The 14,864-nt window shown below is 40.8% G+C and overlaps 1 protein-coding gene across 4 annotated transcripts in view; it reads right to left on the minus strand.

Annotated features, from left to right (window-relative positions):
- The window catches only part of KLHL32 (kelch like family member 32), a 206,472-nt gene that overhangs the window by 105,589 nt on the left and 86,019 nt on the right, over positions 1–14,864 (minus strand). For all 4 annotated transcript variants that reach the window (XR_010916570.1, XM_067530050.1, XM_067530051.1 and 1 more), the window contains exon 4: positions 6,103–6,210. Coding sequence is in view for 3 of the 4 variants with exons in the window: in XM_067530050.1 (XP_067386151.1) it covers positions 6,103–6,210 (108 nt within the window). In the remaining variant the exon portion in view is untranslated. The remainder of the gene's footprint in view (positions 1–6,102; positions 6,211–14,864) is intronic.

Genomic DNA, 14,864 nt, shown 5'->3' on the forward strand with positions numbered 1-14,864 from the left:
ATTAATAATACTCTTTTATGTAGTTTTAATTTGTTTACACTTTCATATTAGTATTTGGTAGATCTGATACAGAGAGCAGAACATAGGCCCCAATCCTACAAACACTTTTACATATGAGCAACTTTACATGTGAGAGTAAAACCAGTTAATTTTACAGGCCAACTCAGATATGTAAAATAGTTCACAAGAGTTGCAGGATCAAGGCTGTAAAATGGAAGGCACCTATTTTTCAATAGAGGATTGCAGACATTATGTCACCCTAAGGAAGCTCTTGTAAGTCTTATTCAAAATGTTAGGAATGCATGCTGATATCTTTTAATCACTGGCACAATTTAATAGATTATAATATCAATATATTTCAGAATAAAAAAAATAATGCTTTGCAATAATATAGGTGCTTTCATCTGAGGCTCATAAAAGTGACTTATGAACAATAGTTAATAAAGACTCTGAATACCATTCAGGGGTAGGCGAGTAGTATTAACTCCAATTAATAGATGGGAAAACGCACTTTGGAAGTGTCTGGTAATTTTGAGGTAGCCCAGTTTAAACAGCAAGGGCCCTGTTTTCAGGAAAAGTCAGCCCCTACAACCTCCACTGACTTCAATTGCAGTTGGAGGTGCTTGGCTGCTATGAAAATAAGGCATGATATGTCTAAACTTGGGCATCAAAATGCTTTGAAGGATAATTTTGGAAATGGGCTTCATTAAATGAGCCAGTGCAGTAAGAGAACCTGGAATTCCTGGCTCCTTGACAAGAAAATTTTAAACCATTAAATCAAACTTTCTCCCCTGGGTTGGCATATTTTCACTGTCACACCAAAAAATACATCCTTCACTAGTAGCACTAGAAAGAGATGCATTTAAAAAAAACCAAAAAATCCTTCCATTTTATTAATGAATTCAAGAATACTTAGACTGAGATGGATGACATGCTTTCAGTATACAGCAAAAGGCATGCTGAACAATGGCTGGATTTCTACCCTCCATATATAAGGAGGGTATGGCAGAGGGAAAACGTCTTTGAAGAATTTCTATATAATTCATACCAACAGAAATATAGACGTTTAAGAACTAGTCTATAAAACCAAAGTTAAATTGTTTACTTCTTTGTTGTCTTGGTCATTTGGCTTGGCACAAAGAAAACAACTTTGTTAAAATCAATTAAAACAGATTTCCTGCCTTCACACTTTAATTTTCTATGTGTTTAATTATTTCTTTATGCAGAAATTAAAGGTACATAATCTAATCACATTTTGGAAGCACATACATTAATTAGATTTGTACAACCCTATATTCCATGTGGAATAATGAAATGGTAACTGATTCTTTTTTCAAAATTAAGCAACAGAGAATGTTCACCAAGGGATCTATCTACTAAATTAGCAATATTTCCAGTAATAGTCTTGCTAGCCAAAGTTTCACAGATAAATTATAGAGACTGGATGAACCATGAATAAGAGAAAATTCAACAGTTTATGTATTCCTCAGGTCTGCAAGAATTAACAAGATACACATTTTTAACACAGGTTCCTTTGTGTGGTACATAACAATTTAGAGTTGGTGCAGTTTTATTCTCTACATTTCAAGTAAAACCAACAAATTGGAGAGCACAGAGGTGAACAATGCAAGTGACCAACAGTTTGTGAGATTAGATTTAAAAACTGGGCATATTCAGTTTATAAAAGGGGAGGGAGGGAGGGAGAGAGAATAAAGGATCTAATTCTCCATTCAAATCAGGAGTAACTTAATTTAAATAAAACTTGTGTTGCTGTTAGAAAGTGAATAATCAAGCCCAACGTATTCTGAAGTCTACTAAAAGATTCCAGTCTAAGGGAATGTCTACACTGGAACAGAAAGGTGTAAATTCTAGCTGAAGGAAACCTACTCACACTAATTCTGATTTTGTTAGCTCACTAAAATTAGAAATGTAGTTGTGGCAGCATGAGGTGCTAGCTCTCCAGGGTACGTACCTACAATCTAGGACAGGATCATACAGTCTAGGACACCATTCATGCCATTGCTGCTACCCTTCTATTTTTAGCACACTAGCTCAATCAGACCTAGAGCAGGTATATATCCTCAAAGTGGAATTTATGCTTTCCAGACATAGTGTAGATACACTCTAAGAGTTGGAATGTCACTTGGTTTTTAAAAGTAGTTTTTTTAAAAAACAAAACTGTAAGAAATCCATGGTAACTGGATTAAATATTGTATATTTTTAGTAGTTAAGGAGAAGACAAAAATGTCTTCCAGTAACTTCAAGTACTGATCAGGAACTTTAATGTATAGGCTAACTGCTGACGGTCACTGGTCTTGGACATAGTTTTTTGTTTTATTAACACCTTTCTACATTCAGCGGGAATTTGTTTTTATCCTGATAATGTTAGGTAGTATGCATCCTGTTACCATCAACATTATATAAAGATTTAGGATCATAAAAAGTCATTTCAGATAGACCAAGGGTACATCCCAACCTTTTCATAGTATGAACCACATCTTAATAGAAGGACTATCTCAGGGATCACACCCTCCCTTAAGACTAACATCTGTGGCAACTACACCCTCCCCTAACAACATCTGTGACAACTACAAGTGCTTCCATTACGATTTGTTATAAGGAAAGTATTTAGTATATTTTTTTTCATTTCTTTTAATAGGATTTAGCAGATGGATACAATGAAGATTAGAATCATGTGATCAGCTAGCTTCCTGCAAACCACCTCTGAGTGCTCTGTGGACCATCAGTGGCTCACAGGCCATCATTCCAAAAGTGATGCACTCACCTAGACCATATTTCCATAGTTTTCTCATGAGAATGTCATGTGGGACTGTGTCAAAATATCAAGATATATCACGTCTACTGGATTTCAAAACAGCTCACCTTAGACTCAGATAACTCCTCTTCAATACCCGGCTCAAGCCAGCGAAACTAATGATCCAACCAACAGACCAAATTCAGTGATGAATCCTGGTCACATGCCGCCTGAGGCACGTTTTGCATACACTGAGAAGACTGGTAGGCAGGATCCCATGGGGAGAAAATATATAGAATAAAGAAATTCAGGAGAGCTGGTAGTTTCACAAAGAGACAATATTAAAGGCCCACCAGCAAACTATCCCAATGTGAAGGAAAGATAGGAATAGTCAGAAGCCAATTTGGCTCCATAAAGAGCTCTTTAATTAACCTGAAAACCTAAAAGGAATCCTACAAAAAGTGGAAACATGAACTAATTGGATAAGAACAAATGATTAGCGCAAGTATGAAGGACAAACTAACAAAGGCTAAAGCACAAAATAAATTACACTTAGGAAAGGGATATAAAAGCCAGTAAGAAGAGGTGCTATAAATACGTATGAGCAAGAGAAAGATGAAGGAAAGTGTAGGTCCTCTACTTAGTGAGAAAGGAAAGCTAATAATTGATAACATCAAGAAGACTGAGGTTTTTAATCCTTATTTTGCTTCAGTCTTCACTAGAAAAGTAAATGGTGCCCAGATGTTTAACACAATTAATATTAAGAACAAGGCGGGAAGGAATGCAAGCCTGAATCGGGAAAGAACAGTTTAAGGAATATTTAGATAAATTAGATGTAATCTAATCAGCAGGGCCTAATGTAATTCACCCTAGAGTACTTAAGGAACTAGCTGAAGCAATCTCATAACTGTTAGTGATTATCTTTGAGAACTCATGGAAGAGGGCAAACACAGTACCTCTCTTTAAAAAGGTGAAAAAAGAGATGACTCAAGGAATTACAGATCAGTCAGCTTAACTTTGATACCTGGAAAGATTCTGGAACAAATTATTAAACAATCAGTTTGTAAGCACTGAAAGGATAATAGGGCAATAAATAATAGCAAACATGGATTTGTCAAGAACAAATCATGCCAAACCAACCTAATTTACTTGTTTGACAGAGTTACTGGCCTAGTGGATTGGGGGATGGAAGCAGTAGATGTGATACATCTTGATTTTAGTAAGGCTTTTGACACAGTCCCACACAAGACATTCTCATAAATAAACTAGGCAAATAAGGTCTAGATTAATTTACTATCGGGTGGGTGCACAACTGGTTGAAAGCCTGATTGACAGAGTAGTTATCAATGGTTTACAGTGAAACTTGGAGGATGTATGTAGTGGGGTGATGTATCTACTGAGTCCTGGGTTTGGTATTCTTCTATGTTTTCATCAATGGTTTGGACAATGGAGTGGAGAGTACGCTTATGAAATTTGTGGATGGCATTAAGGTAGGAGGGGTTACAAGCACTTTGGAGGACTGGATTAGAATTCAAAATGACCACGACAAATTGGAGCATTGGTCTGAAATCAACAAAATGAAATTCAATCAAGACAAGTGTAAAGTACTACACTTAGGGTACACAAATACTTAGGGCGCACGAATGCAAAAATGGGGAAAAAGTGGGTAGGCAGTAGTACTACTGAAAAGGATCTGGGGGTTGTAGTGGATCATAAATTAAGTATGAACCAGCAACGTGCTTCAGCTGTGAAAAAGCATAATATCGTTCTAGGGCGTTGAGAGGAGCGGAAAAGGCCTCCTTCTGGAGGCCTCAGGGTCCTGCCATACCCATCCTAGGAAAGGAGCAGTGGAGTTAAGTCCTCCAAGCAGCCTAGAGAGACTGCACAGGAGGCAGCCAATCAGGGAAAGGCTGCAGGGAGCAGCCATCAGGGCCCAGGAGGACCATATAAAAGGAGCTGCAGAGCCAGAGATAGTCCATTCCTTGCTGGAGCCAGAGTGCAGATGGTGCTCCTGGCTGGCCAAAGGATACTGCAACAACATGGATAGCTCAGTGCTGGCAGGGACCGGGGGATTGAGAAAGAGCTCCTGGTTAGCTGCTGGGCCTGAACACAGAAGAGCCATAAACTAAGGGCAAAGCACTGGTGAAGGCTGGGGCCACGGGGAGGTGGCCCAGGGAACTGAAAGCAGTTCCGTTAAAGGGATACAGCGGTATGTGGTTGCTATTCTTAGGGTCCATGGGCTGAGACCCAGAATAGTGGGTGAACCTGGGTTTCCCCCATAGGCCACTGGAGAAGTGGCCTACAACTGGACAGAAATAAACCCCCAGAAGGGGATCTCGGCTACTTAGTGGCCCAGCTGGAGAGCTGGGGCCAGAAAGGTCCAGAGAGGGAAGAAAACATTGCCTCCATGGAGGACGCCCTCGGGATCCAGCCCAATACCAAGGCGGGACTGTTTAACAACTGCAGACACACCCGACCAGAAGAGATGCTCACGAGAGGTGGGTGCCATGCCATTGCAGGTGTACTAACAAGAGTGTCATAATTGTCTCGCTCTACTTGGTACTGTTGAGGCCTCAGCTGGAGTAACCCTGTTCAGTTCTGGGCACCACACTTTAAAAAACATGTGGACAAACAGGAGAGAGTCCAGAGGAGAACAATAAATATGATAAAAGGTTTAGAAAACCTGACCTATGAGGGAAGGTTAAAATATCTGGGCATGTTTAGTCTGGAGAAAAGAAGAGTGATGGGGGACCTGATAATAGTCTTCATATATGTTAAGGGCTGTTATAAAAAGGGTGGTGATCAATTATTCTCTATGTCTAATGAAGGTGGGACAAAAAGAAATGGGCTTAATCTGTAATGAAGGGGAGGTTTAGGTTAGATATTAGAAAAAACTTTCTGACTATAAGGGTAGATAAATTCTGGAATAGGCTTCCAAGGGATGTTGTGGAATCTCCATCACTGGAGATTTTAAAGAACAGGTTAGACAAATGTCTGTCAGGATGGTCTAGGCATAGCTGGTCTTGCATCAGTGTAGGGGGCTGGACCAGATGACTTCTCAAGATCCCTTCTAACGCTACACTTTTATGATACTATGATTTCAGAACTACTAGGATAAACAGCAGATTTTCTTTTCCATATGGATCTTATCCAGAAAATAATATTCATATCCAAAATCCATTAATTTTTGTATTGGCAGATCCAAACACTTCATACTTTGCATGTGCAGAAAATTAATAATATCAAATTAAAACTTGTATAACTGATGCTTAGCATTAATTTCTATAGTAGCAAGAATGATTTTATTTTTTGATTCAGGTGTTTGAATTTGAAGAATTGTACAATACCTGTCCAGTGTATGCAAAGTCCAGAGCTTGCTTTAAACCTAGGCTTGTGACACCATGCAAATTCACCTCATCAGCTCCACTTTCAACCATACAGAGACTGAACATCGCCTAAGTAGAGAAAAGAAACATTTGAAGACATTAAAAATAAGATCAAGGGGGAAACATGAGAAGTTTCAGAAAAATACTGCTGATTTTTTCTACCTAACCATCCCTTGCTATTCCTCAGGTAAAAAACCTCAGTAACATCATGACTACTATTTAGAATAGTATCTATACCAAGTTTTCATTATTATGGTTTTCTTTGACTCCCACTCAGCAAGTAGGTTAGCAACTGAGCTGTTTCACTGATAAAGAAGTGCAAAGACATATCCCTGAAGAGAAAAACTGCAACTAATTGAACTAGGGTTCAATTCTGCCAGTAATACTTTACTATGCAAATAATTCCACTGAAATCAATGGGACTACTCACATAGTATAATACTATTCAGTGTAAGTGGGCAAACTGGACCCTGAAAAATCGTTCTAATCAAACATCACTAGAACAGTAAACTTGACTTGTAGTTCTATAAAATACTTACAGATCAAAAAGGTCAAGGTAAATCCTCTTTGGTTATTTGAATAAGTTGTTAATTTATTTGGACAGTTAAAACATCTTTTTAAAACGTGGCAATCCTACCCAAATAGCACAAAAGATTGGAACATAAACAATGACAAGATATTGGAAATAAAAAAGGCAAAGAGGCAACCTGAAGAACAGTCATCTACAGATATTAAGGTACACAAAAACATTCTGATACATTAAGAGCAAGAAATCCACATATGTATGGGTGCGGACCCATTAGACCGATTTTTATGTTCTCGAGAAAAAGGAATGAGTCAGTAACTCACTCATTTGTCAATGATGTATAAGTGACCATAGTGCATTCTATGGGTTTCCTTCCTCTTCCACATTCCCCCATGGCATAGCTCACTGACTGAATAAGGATGCTAGACTTGGCAGGCCAAACATGCCTGGCCTATTTGGTTTTAGATCATTCTCTCCCAACATGATTTGATACCTGGGCTCATTTTCAATCAGTAGGTCTCATCAGAGCTCACTTTTAATATTTGCACAGAACGGCGCTGAGTTGTAGACAGTGTCAATTCCTTCCCTTAAAACAACATGAACTTCCTCTTAAATTAGAAGCTGAAATTTGCTGTTTCAAAAGTATTTTCTTCCCTTAAGCGTGGAGTTTATTTCCCCCACTCCATGAATACTTTCAAACTTCCAAAGACACTAACAACAGACATTTCACATTTTGTAATAATTAATAAAAAACGTAAGGCCTAGTTCTACCTTCACATACATATGCATAAATCTCATTAACTTTGGCATGTACGTATATGAGGGCAACAATTAGCTCCTGTGTAACACATTATTTGCTCCAACTCATACTATCTTCCCTTTCCCAAGCCTGATCAATGTAACCTGTCTTTATTCATGTCCATTAATAGCTCTTAGCCAAGATCCAAGAAGCTGGGAAGGGAAGACAGGGGTGTGTCACTCCAACTGCTCTGTTCTGTACACTCCTCCTGAAGCTCTGGTAATGGGCACTGTTGCAGACAAGATAGCGGGCTAGATGGACCACTGGTCTGACCCCAGTATGGCCGTTCTTATGCTTATGCAGCACCATTTTGGACGGTCAGATAAACTGCAGTCTGCCTAGTACTGGTCAGTTGAGTGGTGTGGCCAAGTATGCGACTGAAGCCGCAGACCACTAATTCCAGGACTGAAGCAGAAACATTCATGTTTCAGCTACTGCAGAGAGTCATCCAGGCCCACACCTCTCCTGGAGATAGACTCCAAGGTGAAATCCGGACCCTATTGAAATCAATAGCAAAACTCCAACTGAATTCCAGGCTGCATGTGTCAGTCATATATGGCAGTATGAAGCACCTATGGAGAGGGTGAGCTCTTCTTGTTTGAATGACAGCCAAGGAGATACTGAAGGGGCCGAGGAGCTTCTGAGCCTACCATCATGGCTAACATCTCCCCATAACTAGTCTCAAGACCCTCACATCCCCAAAATCAGACTTTGGCTGGGGCTCATACTGAGCTCTCCTACAGTCAGGCCACTTTCTACCTTCTACAAGCTGCTCAGCAGGAGTTATTCAAATCCAAATGCTACTGTAGCTAGTGTGAGAGAGAGAGACTAGGGCAGGATCCAGAGGGGCTAATCATAGGGCTACATGAATTCCTCACCCTAATCAATGGGTCTGCAGATCCCAACTCTGTAGCTCTTTACATCTCCCCTATTACCACTGAAGTCAATGGGAGAAGCAAGCCCTCAGCACCTCTAAAATTTGGTGCACAGTGTCTCAGTTGGGACTGAGGAGTGTCAGTCCAAAAACTGAATCACCCCAAATTAATGTCCACTTCCAAAAGCATAGTTCTGATTGCCACTGGAATGAACTGTTCTGAAATGAATTTGTTTTCTGGCAATCATCTAATTTAAGCAAGCATGCCATTTATCAAGGTACTAGTTCTGCTCTTCTGCAATTTGTATTTCAATTGAAATCTTATCAGGATTTTCCCTAATTGGCAGTATAATAGAAATGTCAAATAGCTTAAACTAGGTATCACATTAACAGCGTATGAAACAATCATTCTAAATGTATCCAACTGAAAAGAAATGAGAACTGAGAAATTCAGTGACTGGCCCAGCTCAGTAAAAATTGTAGTTATTTTATGAATTACTATGTATGCCACCCAAAATACCAATTATCATGAAATATGCCACGATGATTATTTCATCCTGGATTTCAACAATATTTCTCACCCTTGGTTATAGCTGCAATTTTCTTCTTTGCATCAATCCCACAACACGGGGTCTGCGTTATGAAGGCTCTCTCTCCAAAGTGTTCTGTTCAGTTCCATGTCCTCAGTCACACCACATGCTAGCCTGTCTTCCTTTATGACATCCCACCACTTCTTCTCAGCTTGGCCTGTCTTTTTCCTTCATTCTTGATCTGTTGGACTATCTTACCCAGAGTGTTGTCAGGACTGTGCTTTATAGCTACAATAGGTAATATTAAAATATGTGGCTCACCTGGCTAGCTGCAGATCTCAGGCGCTCATAAACTGAGTGACTGTAAACATTACAATTAGAAAGGCTGCAAGGTCTCCAAACGTATGAACTGCAAACACCTTCGTAGGGAGTGATATCACACAGCATGAAAAGCACACTGACCAAAATGATGAAAAGCATTCTGTAATGGGGTACAACACTCCATGTAGTGAAGTCATTTTAAATGGCAGTCCATGACAGTGTGGACTACAACAAATGACTCAAAATAACCACCACCTCTTTCAGAGATAATTGCACAATCTGTGGTGCATGCAGGACCCACACACCAGATTTTGAAATAACGTATGTCAAACTGGTAATGTATAAATATTCTGTCATTCAAAAGCAGTGGTTTTGTTATGCACAAAATGGCTGTATGAAGTTTTGTTATTTTCTCCAGACAGACAGAAAGCAAACACCTATTAGATCCTATTCTACAGCTGTCAAAAGACATTAGAAGATAAGTTTGTTCCTGTGGAGATGAACTCCTTTTATTTTATCCTAATTATGCTCAGATCTTGTCTGTGTTGTAAGCCACTTGTTTTTTTCTTAAATTTAGGACATTACCTGGTGAATCTCAAAATATATATATATTTTAGAAATAAATGTTTAACAGCAACTGCTGCTCACATATGCATTGGCTGGGGCTTCTGATGTTATTTTGCTAAAATTCTGCACTTCCTCAAAGAAAGAATTCACATTTCAAGCACTACACCACAACTAAGCATTTACATTTTCATATATTCAAATGATATATACACCATTAGATTAAATTCTATATCATCAATATGTTTTAATGAAAACTAAGGCACAGTTACAGAGTTTATTCTGCCTCAATGCAAACAGGAAAAGGGCGCTATTCAAAATGAGTTATGCATGTGCAAATCCACATTATTGCTAACTATATGGTGCAAAATGTTTTATGCATCAACTGTTTTTTATAACACATAGTAAATTACCATTCTAGCACCAGGCGGTGTTGCAGTGTTTGTTTAGTATGAGTGTAGAACTGTGAAACATGAAAGCAACAATAGCAATATGGAACTCATTTAAGATATGTAGGACGAGATCCTCAGCTGCTGTAGTCGCCATAACTGCATTGGCTTCGATAGAACTATGCTAGTTTGCACCAGCTGAAGATCTGGCCTGAAGTTAGCAGGAAGTTTCCAGAAGTTCCCTATTATTATTAAAGTATATTTCAAAACTCAAACACCAATGCAAATACTTTAACAAGCTATTCTGAAGTTCCATAAAAGGTATATTGTTGTATTGGGGGGGGAAAGAAGCAATTATTTACACCAGACGCAATTTGTTTGGCCAATTGTCTGTATTTCCTTTGCTACTAGGGCCAAATCCTTGCCTCACTCAAATCAGTGGCAAAACTCCCATTGACTTTGATGCGATAAGGATTTTGCCCTAATTACAGATACTTTGTATTTAGGAAAAAAGCCTATTTCCCTACAGGCCAGATTCCCCCTCTACTTAAGCTCACTACAGAGTCAATAGCACATCAGAGTGTTTTGCCAGTGACTACACTGTTTCAAATATAGCCATATAATTTAAATGCAATAGCAACAGGAGAAATACAAAAAGCAGCTAGGGCTTGTTGCTTTTAGTTCAAGTGATTACTGTTGCTTGAGGCTATAAAAATAAAAAACTCAATAATAATGGGATATTTCAATTATCCCCATATTGACTGGGTATAGGTCATCTCAGGACAGGATGCAGAGATAAAGTTTCTTGACACCTTAAAGGACTGCTTCTTACAGCAGCTAGTCCTGGAACCCACAGAAGAGAAGCAATTTTTGATTTAGTCCTAAGTGGAGCACAGGATGTGGTCCAAGAGGTGAATATAACTGAACTGCTTGGTAATAGTGACCAATACATACAATAAAATTTCCTGTGGGCGGGAAAACACCAAAGCAGCCCACCATGGTAACATTTAATTTCAGAAAGGGGAACTACACCAAAATGAGAAAATTAGTTAAACAGAAATTAAAAGATACAGTGCCAAAAGCGAAATCCCTGCAGACTGCATGGAAACTTTTTAAAGATGCCGTAATAGAGGCTCAATTGAAATATATACCCTAAATTAAAAACACAGTAAGAGGACCAAAAAAGTGCCACCACGTCTAAACAAAGTAAAAGAAGCAGTTAGAGGCAAAAAGGCACCTTTAAAAAGTGGAAGTTAAACCCTAGTGAGGAAAATAGGAAGGAGCATAAACTCTGGCAAGTAAAGTGTAAAAATATAATTAGCAAGGCCAAAAAAAGAATTTGAAGAAACACTAGCCAAAGAGTCAAAAAGTAAAAGCAAAAAAATATTTAGGTATATCGGAAGCAGGAAGCCTGCTAAGGAACCAGGGGGGCCACTGGATGATCGAGATGCTAAAGGAGCACAAAAGGAGGATAAGGCTATTGTGGAGAAACTAAATGAATAATTTGTATTGGTCTTCAAGGCTTAGGATGTAAGGGAGATTCCCAAACATGAGCCATTCTTTTTAGGTGACAAATCTGAGGAACTGCCTCAGACAGAGGTGTCATTGGGGAGGTTTTGAAACAAATTGATAAATTAAACAGTTATTAAACAGTTAAGTCACCAGGACCAGATAGTTTTCACCCAAGAGTTCTGAAATTGCAGTACTACTAACTCTGGTACCTAACCTATCATTTAAATCCGTTTCTATACCAGATGACTGAAGGATAGCTAATGTGACACCATTTAAAAAAAAAAAAGGCTCCAGAGGCAATCACAGCAATTACATGCCGGTAAGTCTAACTTCAGTACCAGGCACATTGGTTGAAACTATAGTAAAGAACAGAATTATCAGACACATAGCTGAACACAGGCACATTGGTTGAAACTATAGTGATCATATGGAAAGAACAGTGGAATTATCAGATTGCAGCAAAGTAATTTGTCATTGGATAAGAAGGAAGAATCAGTAACTAGTTAAAAAATAGGAAACAAAGGGTAGGAATTAACGGCCACAGAATGTTGGGAATCATGGAACCAGTACTGTTCAACATATTCATAAATAAACTGGAAAAAAAGGGGTAAACCATGAGATGGCAAAATTTGCAGATGATACACAACTACCCGAGATTGCAGTCTGCTTTGGACTTATCTAAGAGTTACAAAGAGACCTCACAAAACTGGATGACTGGGCAACAAAATGGCAGATGAAATTCAGTGCTGATAAATGCAAAGTAATGCACAATGGAAAACATAATCCCAACTATACTGTTACCACTCAAGAAAGATCATGGAGTCATTGTGGATAGTTCTCTGAAAATATCTTCTCAAATTGCAGCGGCAGTCGAAAAAAGCTAACAGAATGTTGGGAATCATTAGGAAAGAGATAGATAAAAGATGGTTACTCACCTTGTAACTGTTGTTCTTTGAGATATGTTGCTCACGTTCATTCCATCGTAGGTAGGTGTGCGCCCCTGTGCACGGTTACCAGAATTTTTTTCCATAGGTCCGGCTTCGGGACCCCTTGGAGTCCCATGCACATGATGTGGTATATAAGTTGCCGTCGGCCCTATGCCCCCTCAGTTCCTTCTTGCTCTCAACTCTGACAGCAGGGACGGGGGGGCGGGTCATGGAATGGACATGAGCAACACATCTTGTGCAGGTGACTCCAAGCTGTACCTTGGAGGCGGGTTCAGAGTTCACAGATGAGTTGTCTGCAGCATAGCTCTGCCGAAGCTGGCATTGTCCCTTGCCTGCTGAACAATGGTGTATTGAGACGTAAAGGTGTGCACTGATGACCATGTAGCGGCTTTGCATATGTCCTGAATAGGCACTTGCACCAGGAACGTCACAGAAGAGGCCTGTGCTCTAGTTGAGTGAGCTGTGATGCTTCCTGGTAGAACTTGGAGAACTTTCGCCTGCTCATAGCAGAACCTAATGCAGGAGGTTATCCAAGAGGAGATCCGCTGGGAAGAGACAGGTAAGCCCTTCATCCTGTTGGCCACCGCCACAAACAGCTGCATGGACTTACGGAACGATTTAGTCCTCTCCATGTAAAAAGCCAGGGCTCTTCACACGTCCCACATGTGCCATCTCTGTTCTTTCTCTGAAACATGCGGCTTCAGAAAAAACACCAGCAGGAAAATGTCCTGATCAGCATGGAATTATGACACCACTTTGGGGAAAAAGACCAGGTGGGGCCTCAGCTGGACCTTGACCTTGTCTGAGGTGATGGCAGCTAGGAAGGCTACTTTCCATGACAGCAGCAAAAGGGTAGGTAGCCAAAGACTCAAACAGTGCCCCTGTGAGTCTGAAGAGGACCTAAGTTCAGGTCCCAGGAGGGTAACAGATCCCAAACCTGGGGGTAAAGCCTCTCTATACCCTTCAGGAACCTGGCTGCCATGACATGAGAAAAAACTGATCTCCCTTGAATTGGAGGATGGAAGTGTGAAATAGCAGCTATTAGATGTACTTTCAATGAAGTAGTGGCTAGGCCTTGAAGTTTAAGGTGCAGCAGGTAGACCAACACCATCTGGATTGATGCTTGGTGGGGCTTGACCACCTGGGCTACGGCCCAGCATGTAAACCTTTTCCACTTGGCTAAATATAATGCCCTGGTAGAAGGTTTCCTCCTACCCATTAGTATTGCCTGCACCTGAGATGAGCAAGCCAGTTCCTCTAGGCTGAGCCACTCAGTCTCCGCGTTGTCAGGTGCAGAGACCCCAGGTCTGAGTGTGCAGAAGTCATCCTCAGTCCTGGGAAAGCAGGTTGTGCCAACATGGCAGGTCCGGGGTAGGAGGGGGGAGCGGTGCAAGGGGGAGGAGTCCACAGACAGCTCCAGGAGAGTCGTGAACCAGTGTTGCCGGGTGCTATAAGGATGACATTCACCTTGTCTCTTTTGATTTTTAACAGGACCCCGTGAATCAATGGAATGGGAGGAAAGGCATACAGAAGTCTCCTCAACCACAAAAGTAGGAAGGCATTTGACAGTGCTCCCTCGTCGAGCCTGCAGTTCTTGTTGACCTTGGAAGCAAAGAGATCCACTTGGGGAAACCTCCACATCCAGAAAATCATATTAACGGGTGGAGAGACCATTCATGGCAAGGTAACAAGGTCTTCTGCTGTGGTGTTCTTGATACCAGAGAGATGTGAAGCCACAAGGTGAATGTTGTGCCCTATCACTAGGTTCCACAGACTCACCGCCTCCTGACACAGGCCTGGGGAGTGGCCCCACCCTGTCTGTTGAGGTAATATATTGCAGTGGTGTTGTCCGTCAGGACCTGGACTACCTTGTCTCTCAGGAAGGGAAGGAACACCCCGCATGCCAAGTGGATCGTCCGGAGCTCTCTGATATTTTTTATGTGCAGTCCCCAGTCCTCCCTCAACCAGGTCTCTTGGGTGCTGTGGCCCGAGCTGATATGAGGCCCCTACCCCAAGTCTGAAGCGTCCGATACCAGAGTCACCAAGGGGGCAAAGGGCATCCCTTCCATCACCAATCGGGGGTCCATTCTCCAACACAGGGAGGCTAGGACTTGTGAGGACACAGTGATCCTCACATGCCTGCTCGGGGCGTACAAAGAGGCCAGCCATATCTGGAGTGGCCTGAGTTTCAGACGTGCGTGACGCAGCACATAGGTGCATGCTGCCATATGGCCCAGTAACGGCAGGCAAGTTCGTGCCAT

The sequence above is a fragment of the Emydura macquarii genome, unplaced genomic scaffold (genome assembly GCF_026122565.2).
Source record: "Emydura macquarii macquarii isolate MOO-44397 ecotype Brisbane River unplaced genomic scaffold, CSIRO-AGI_Emac_v2 contig_3019, whole genome shotgun sequence".
Taxonomy (NCBI): Eukaryota; Metazoa; Chordata; order Testudines; family Chelidae; genus Emydura; species Emydura macquarii.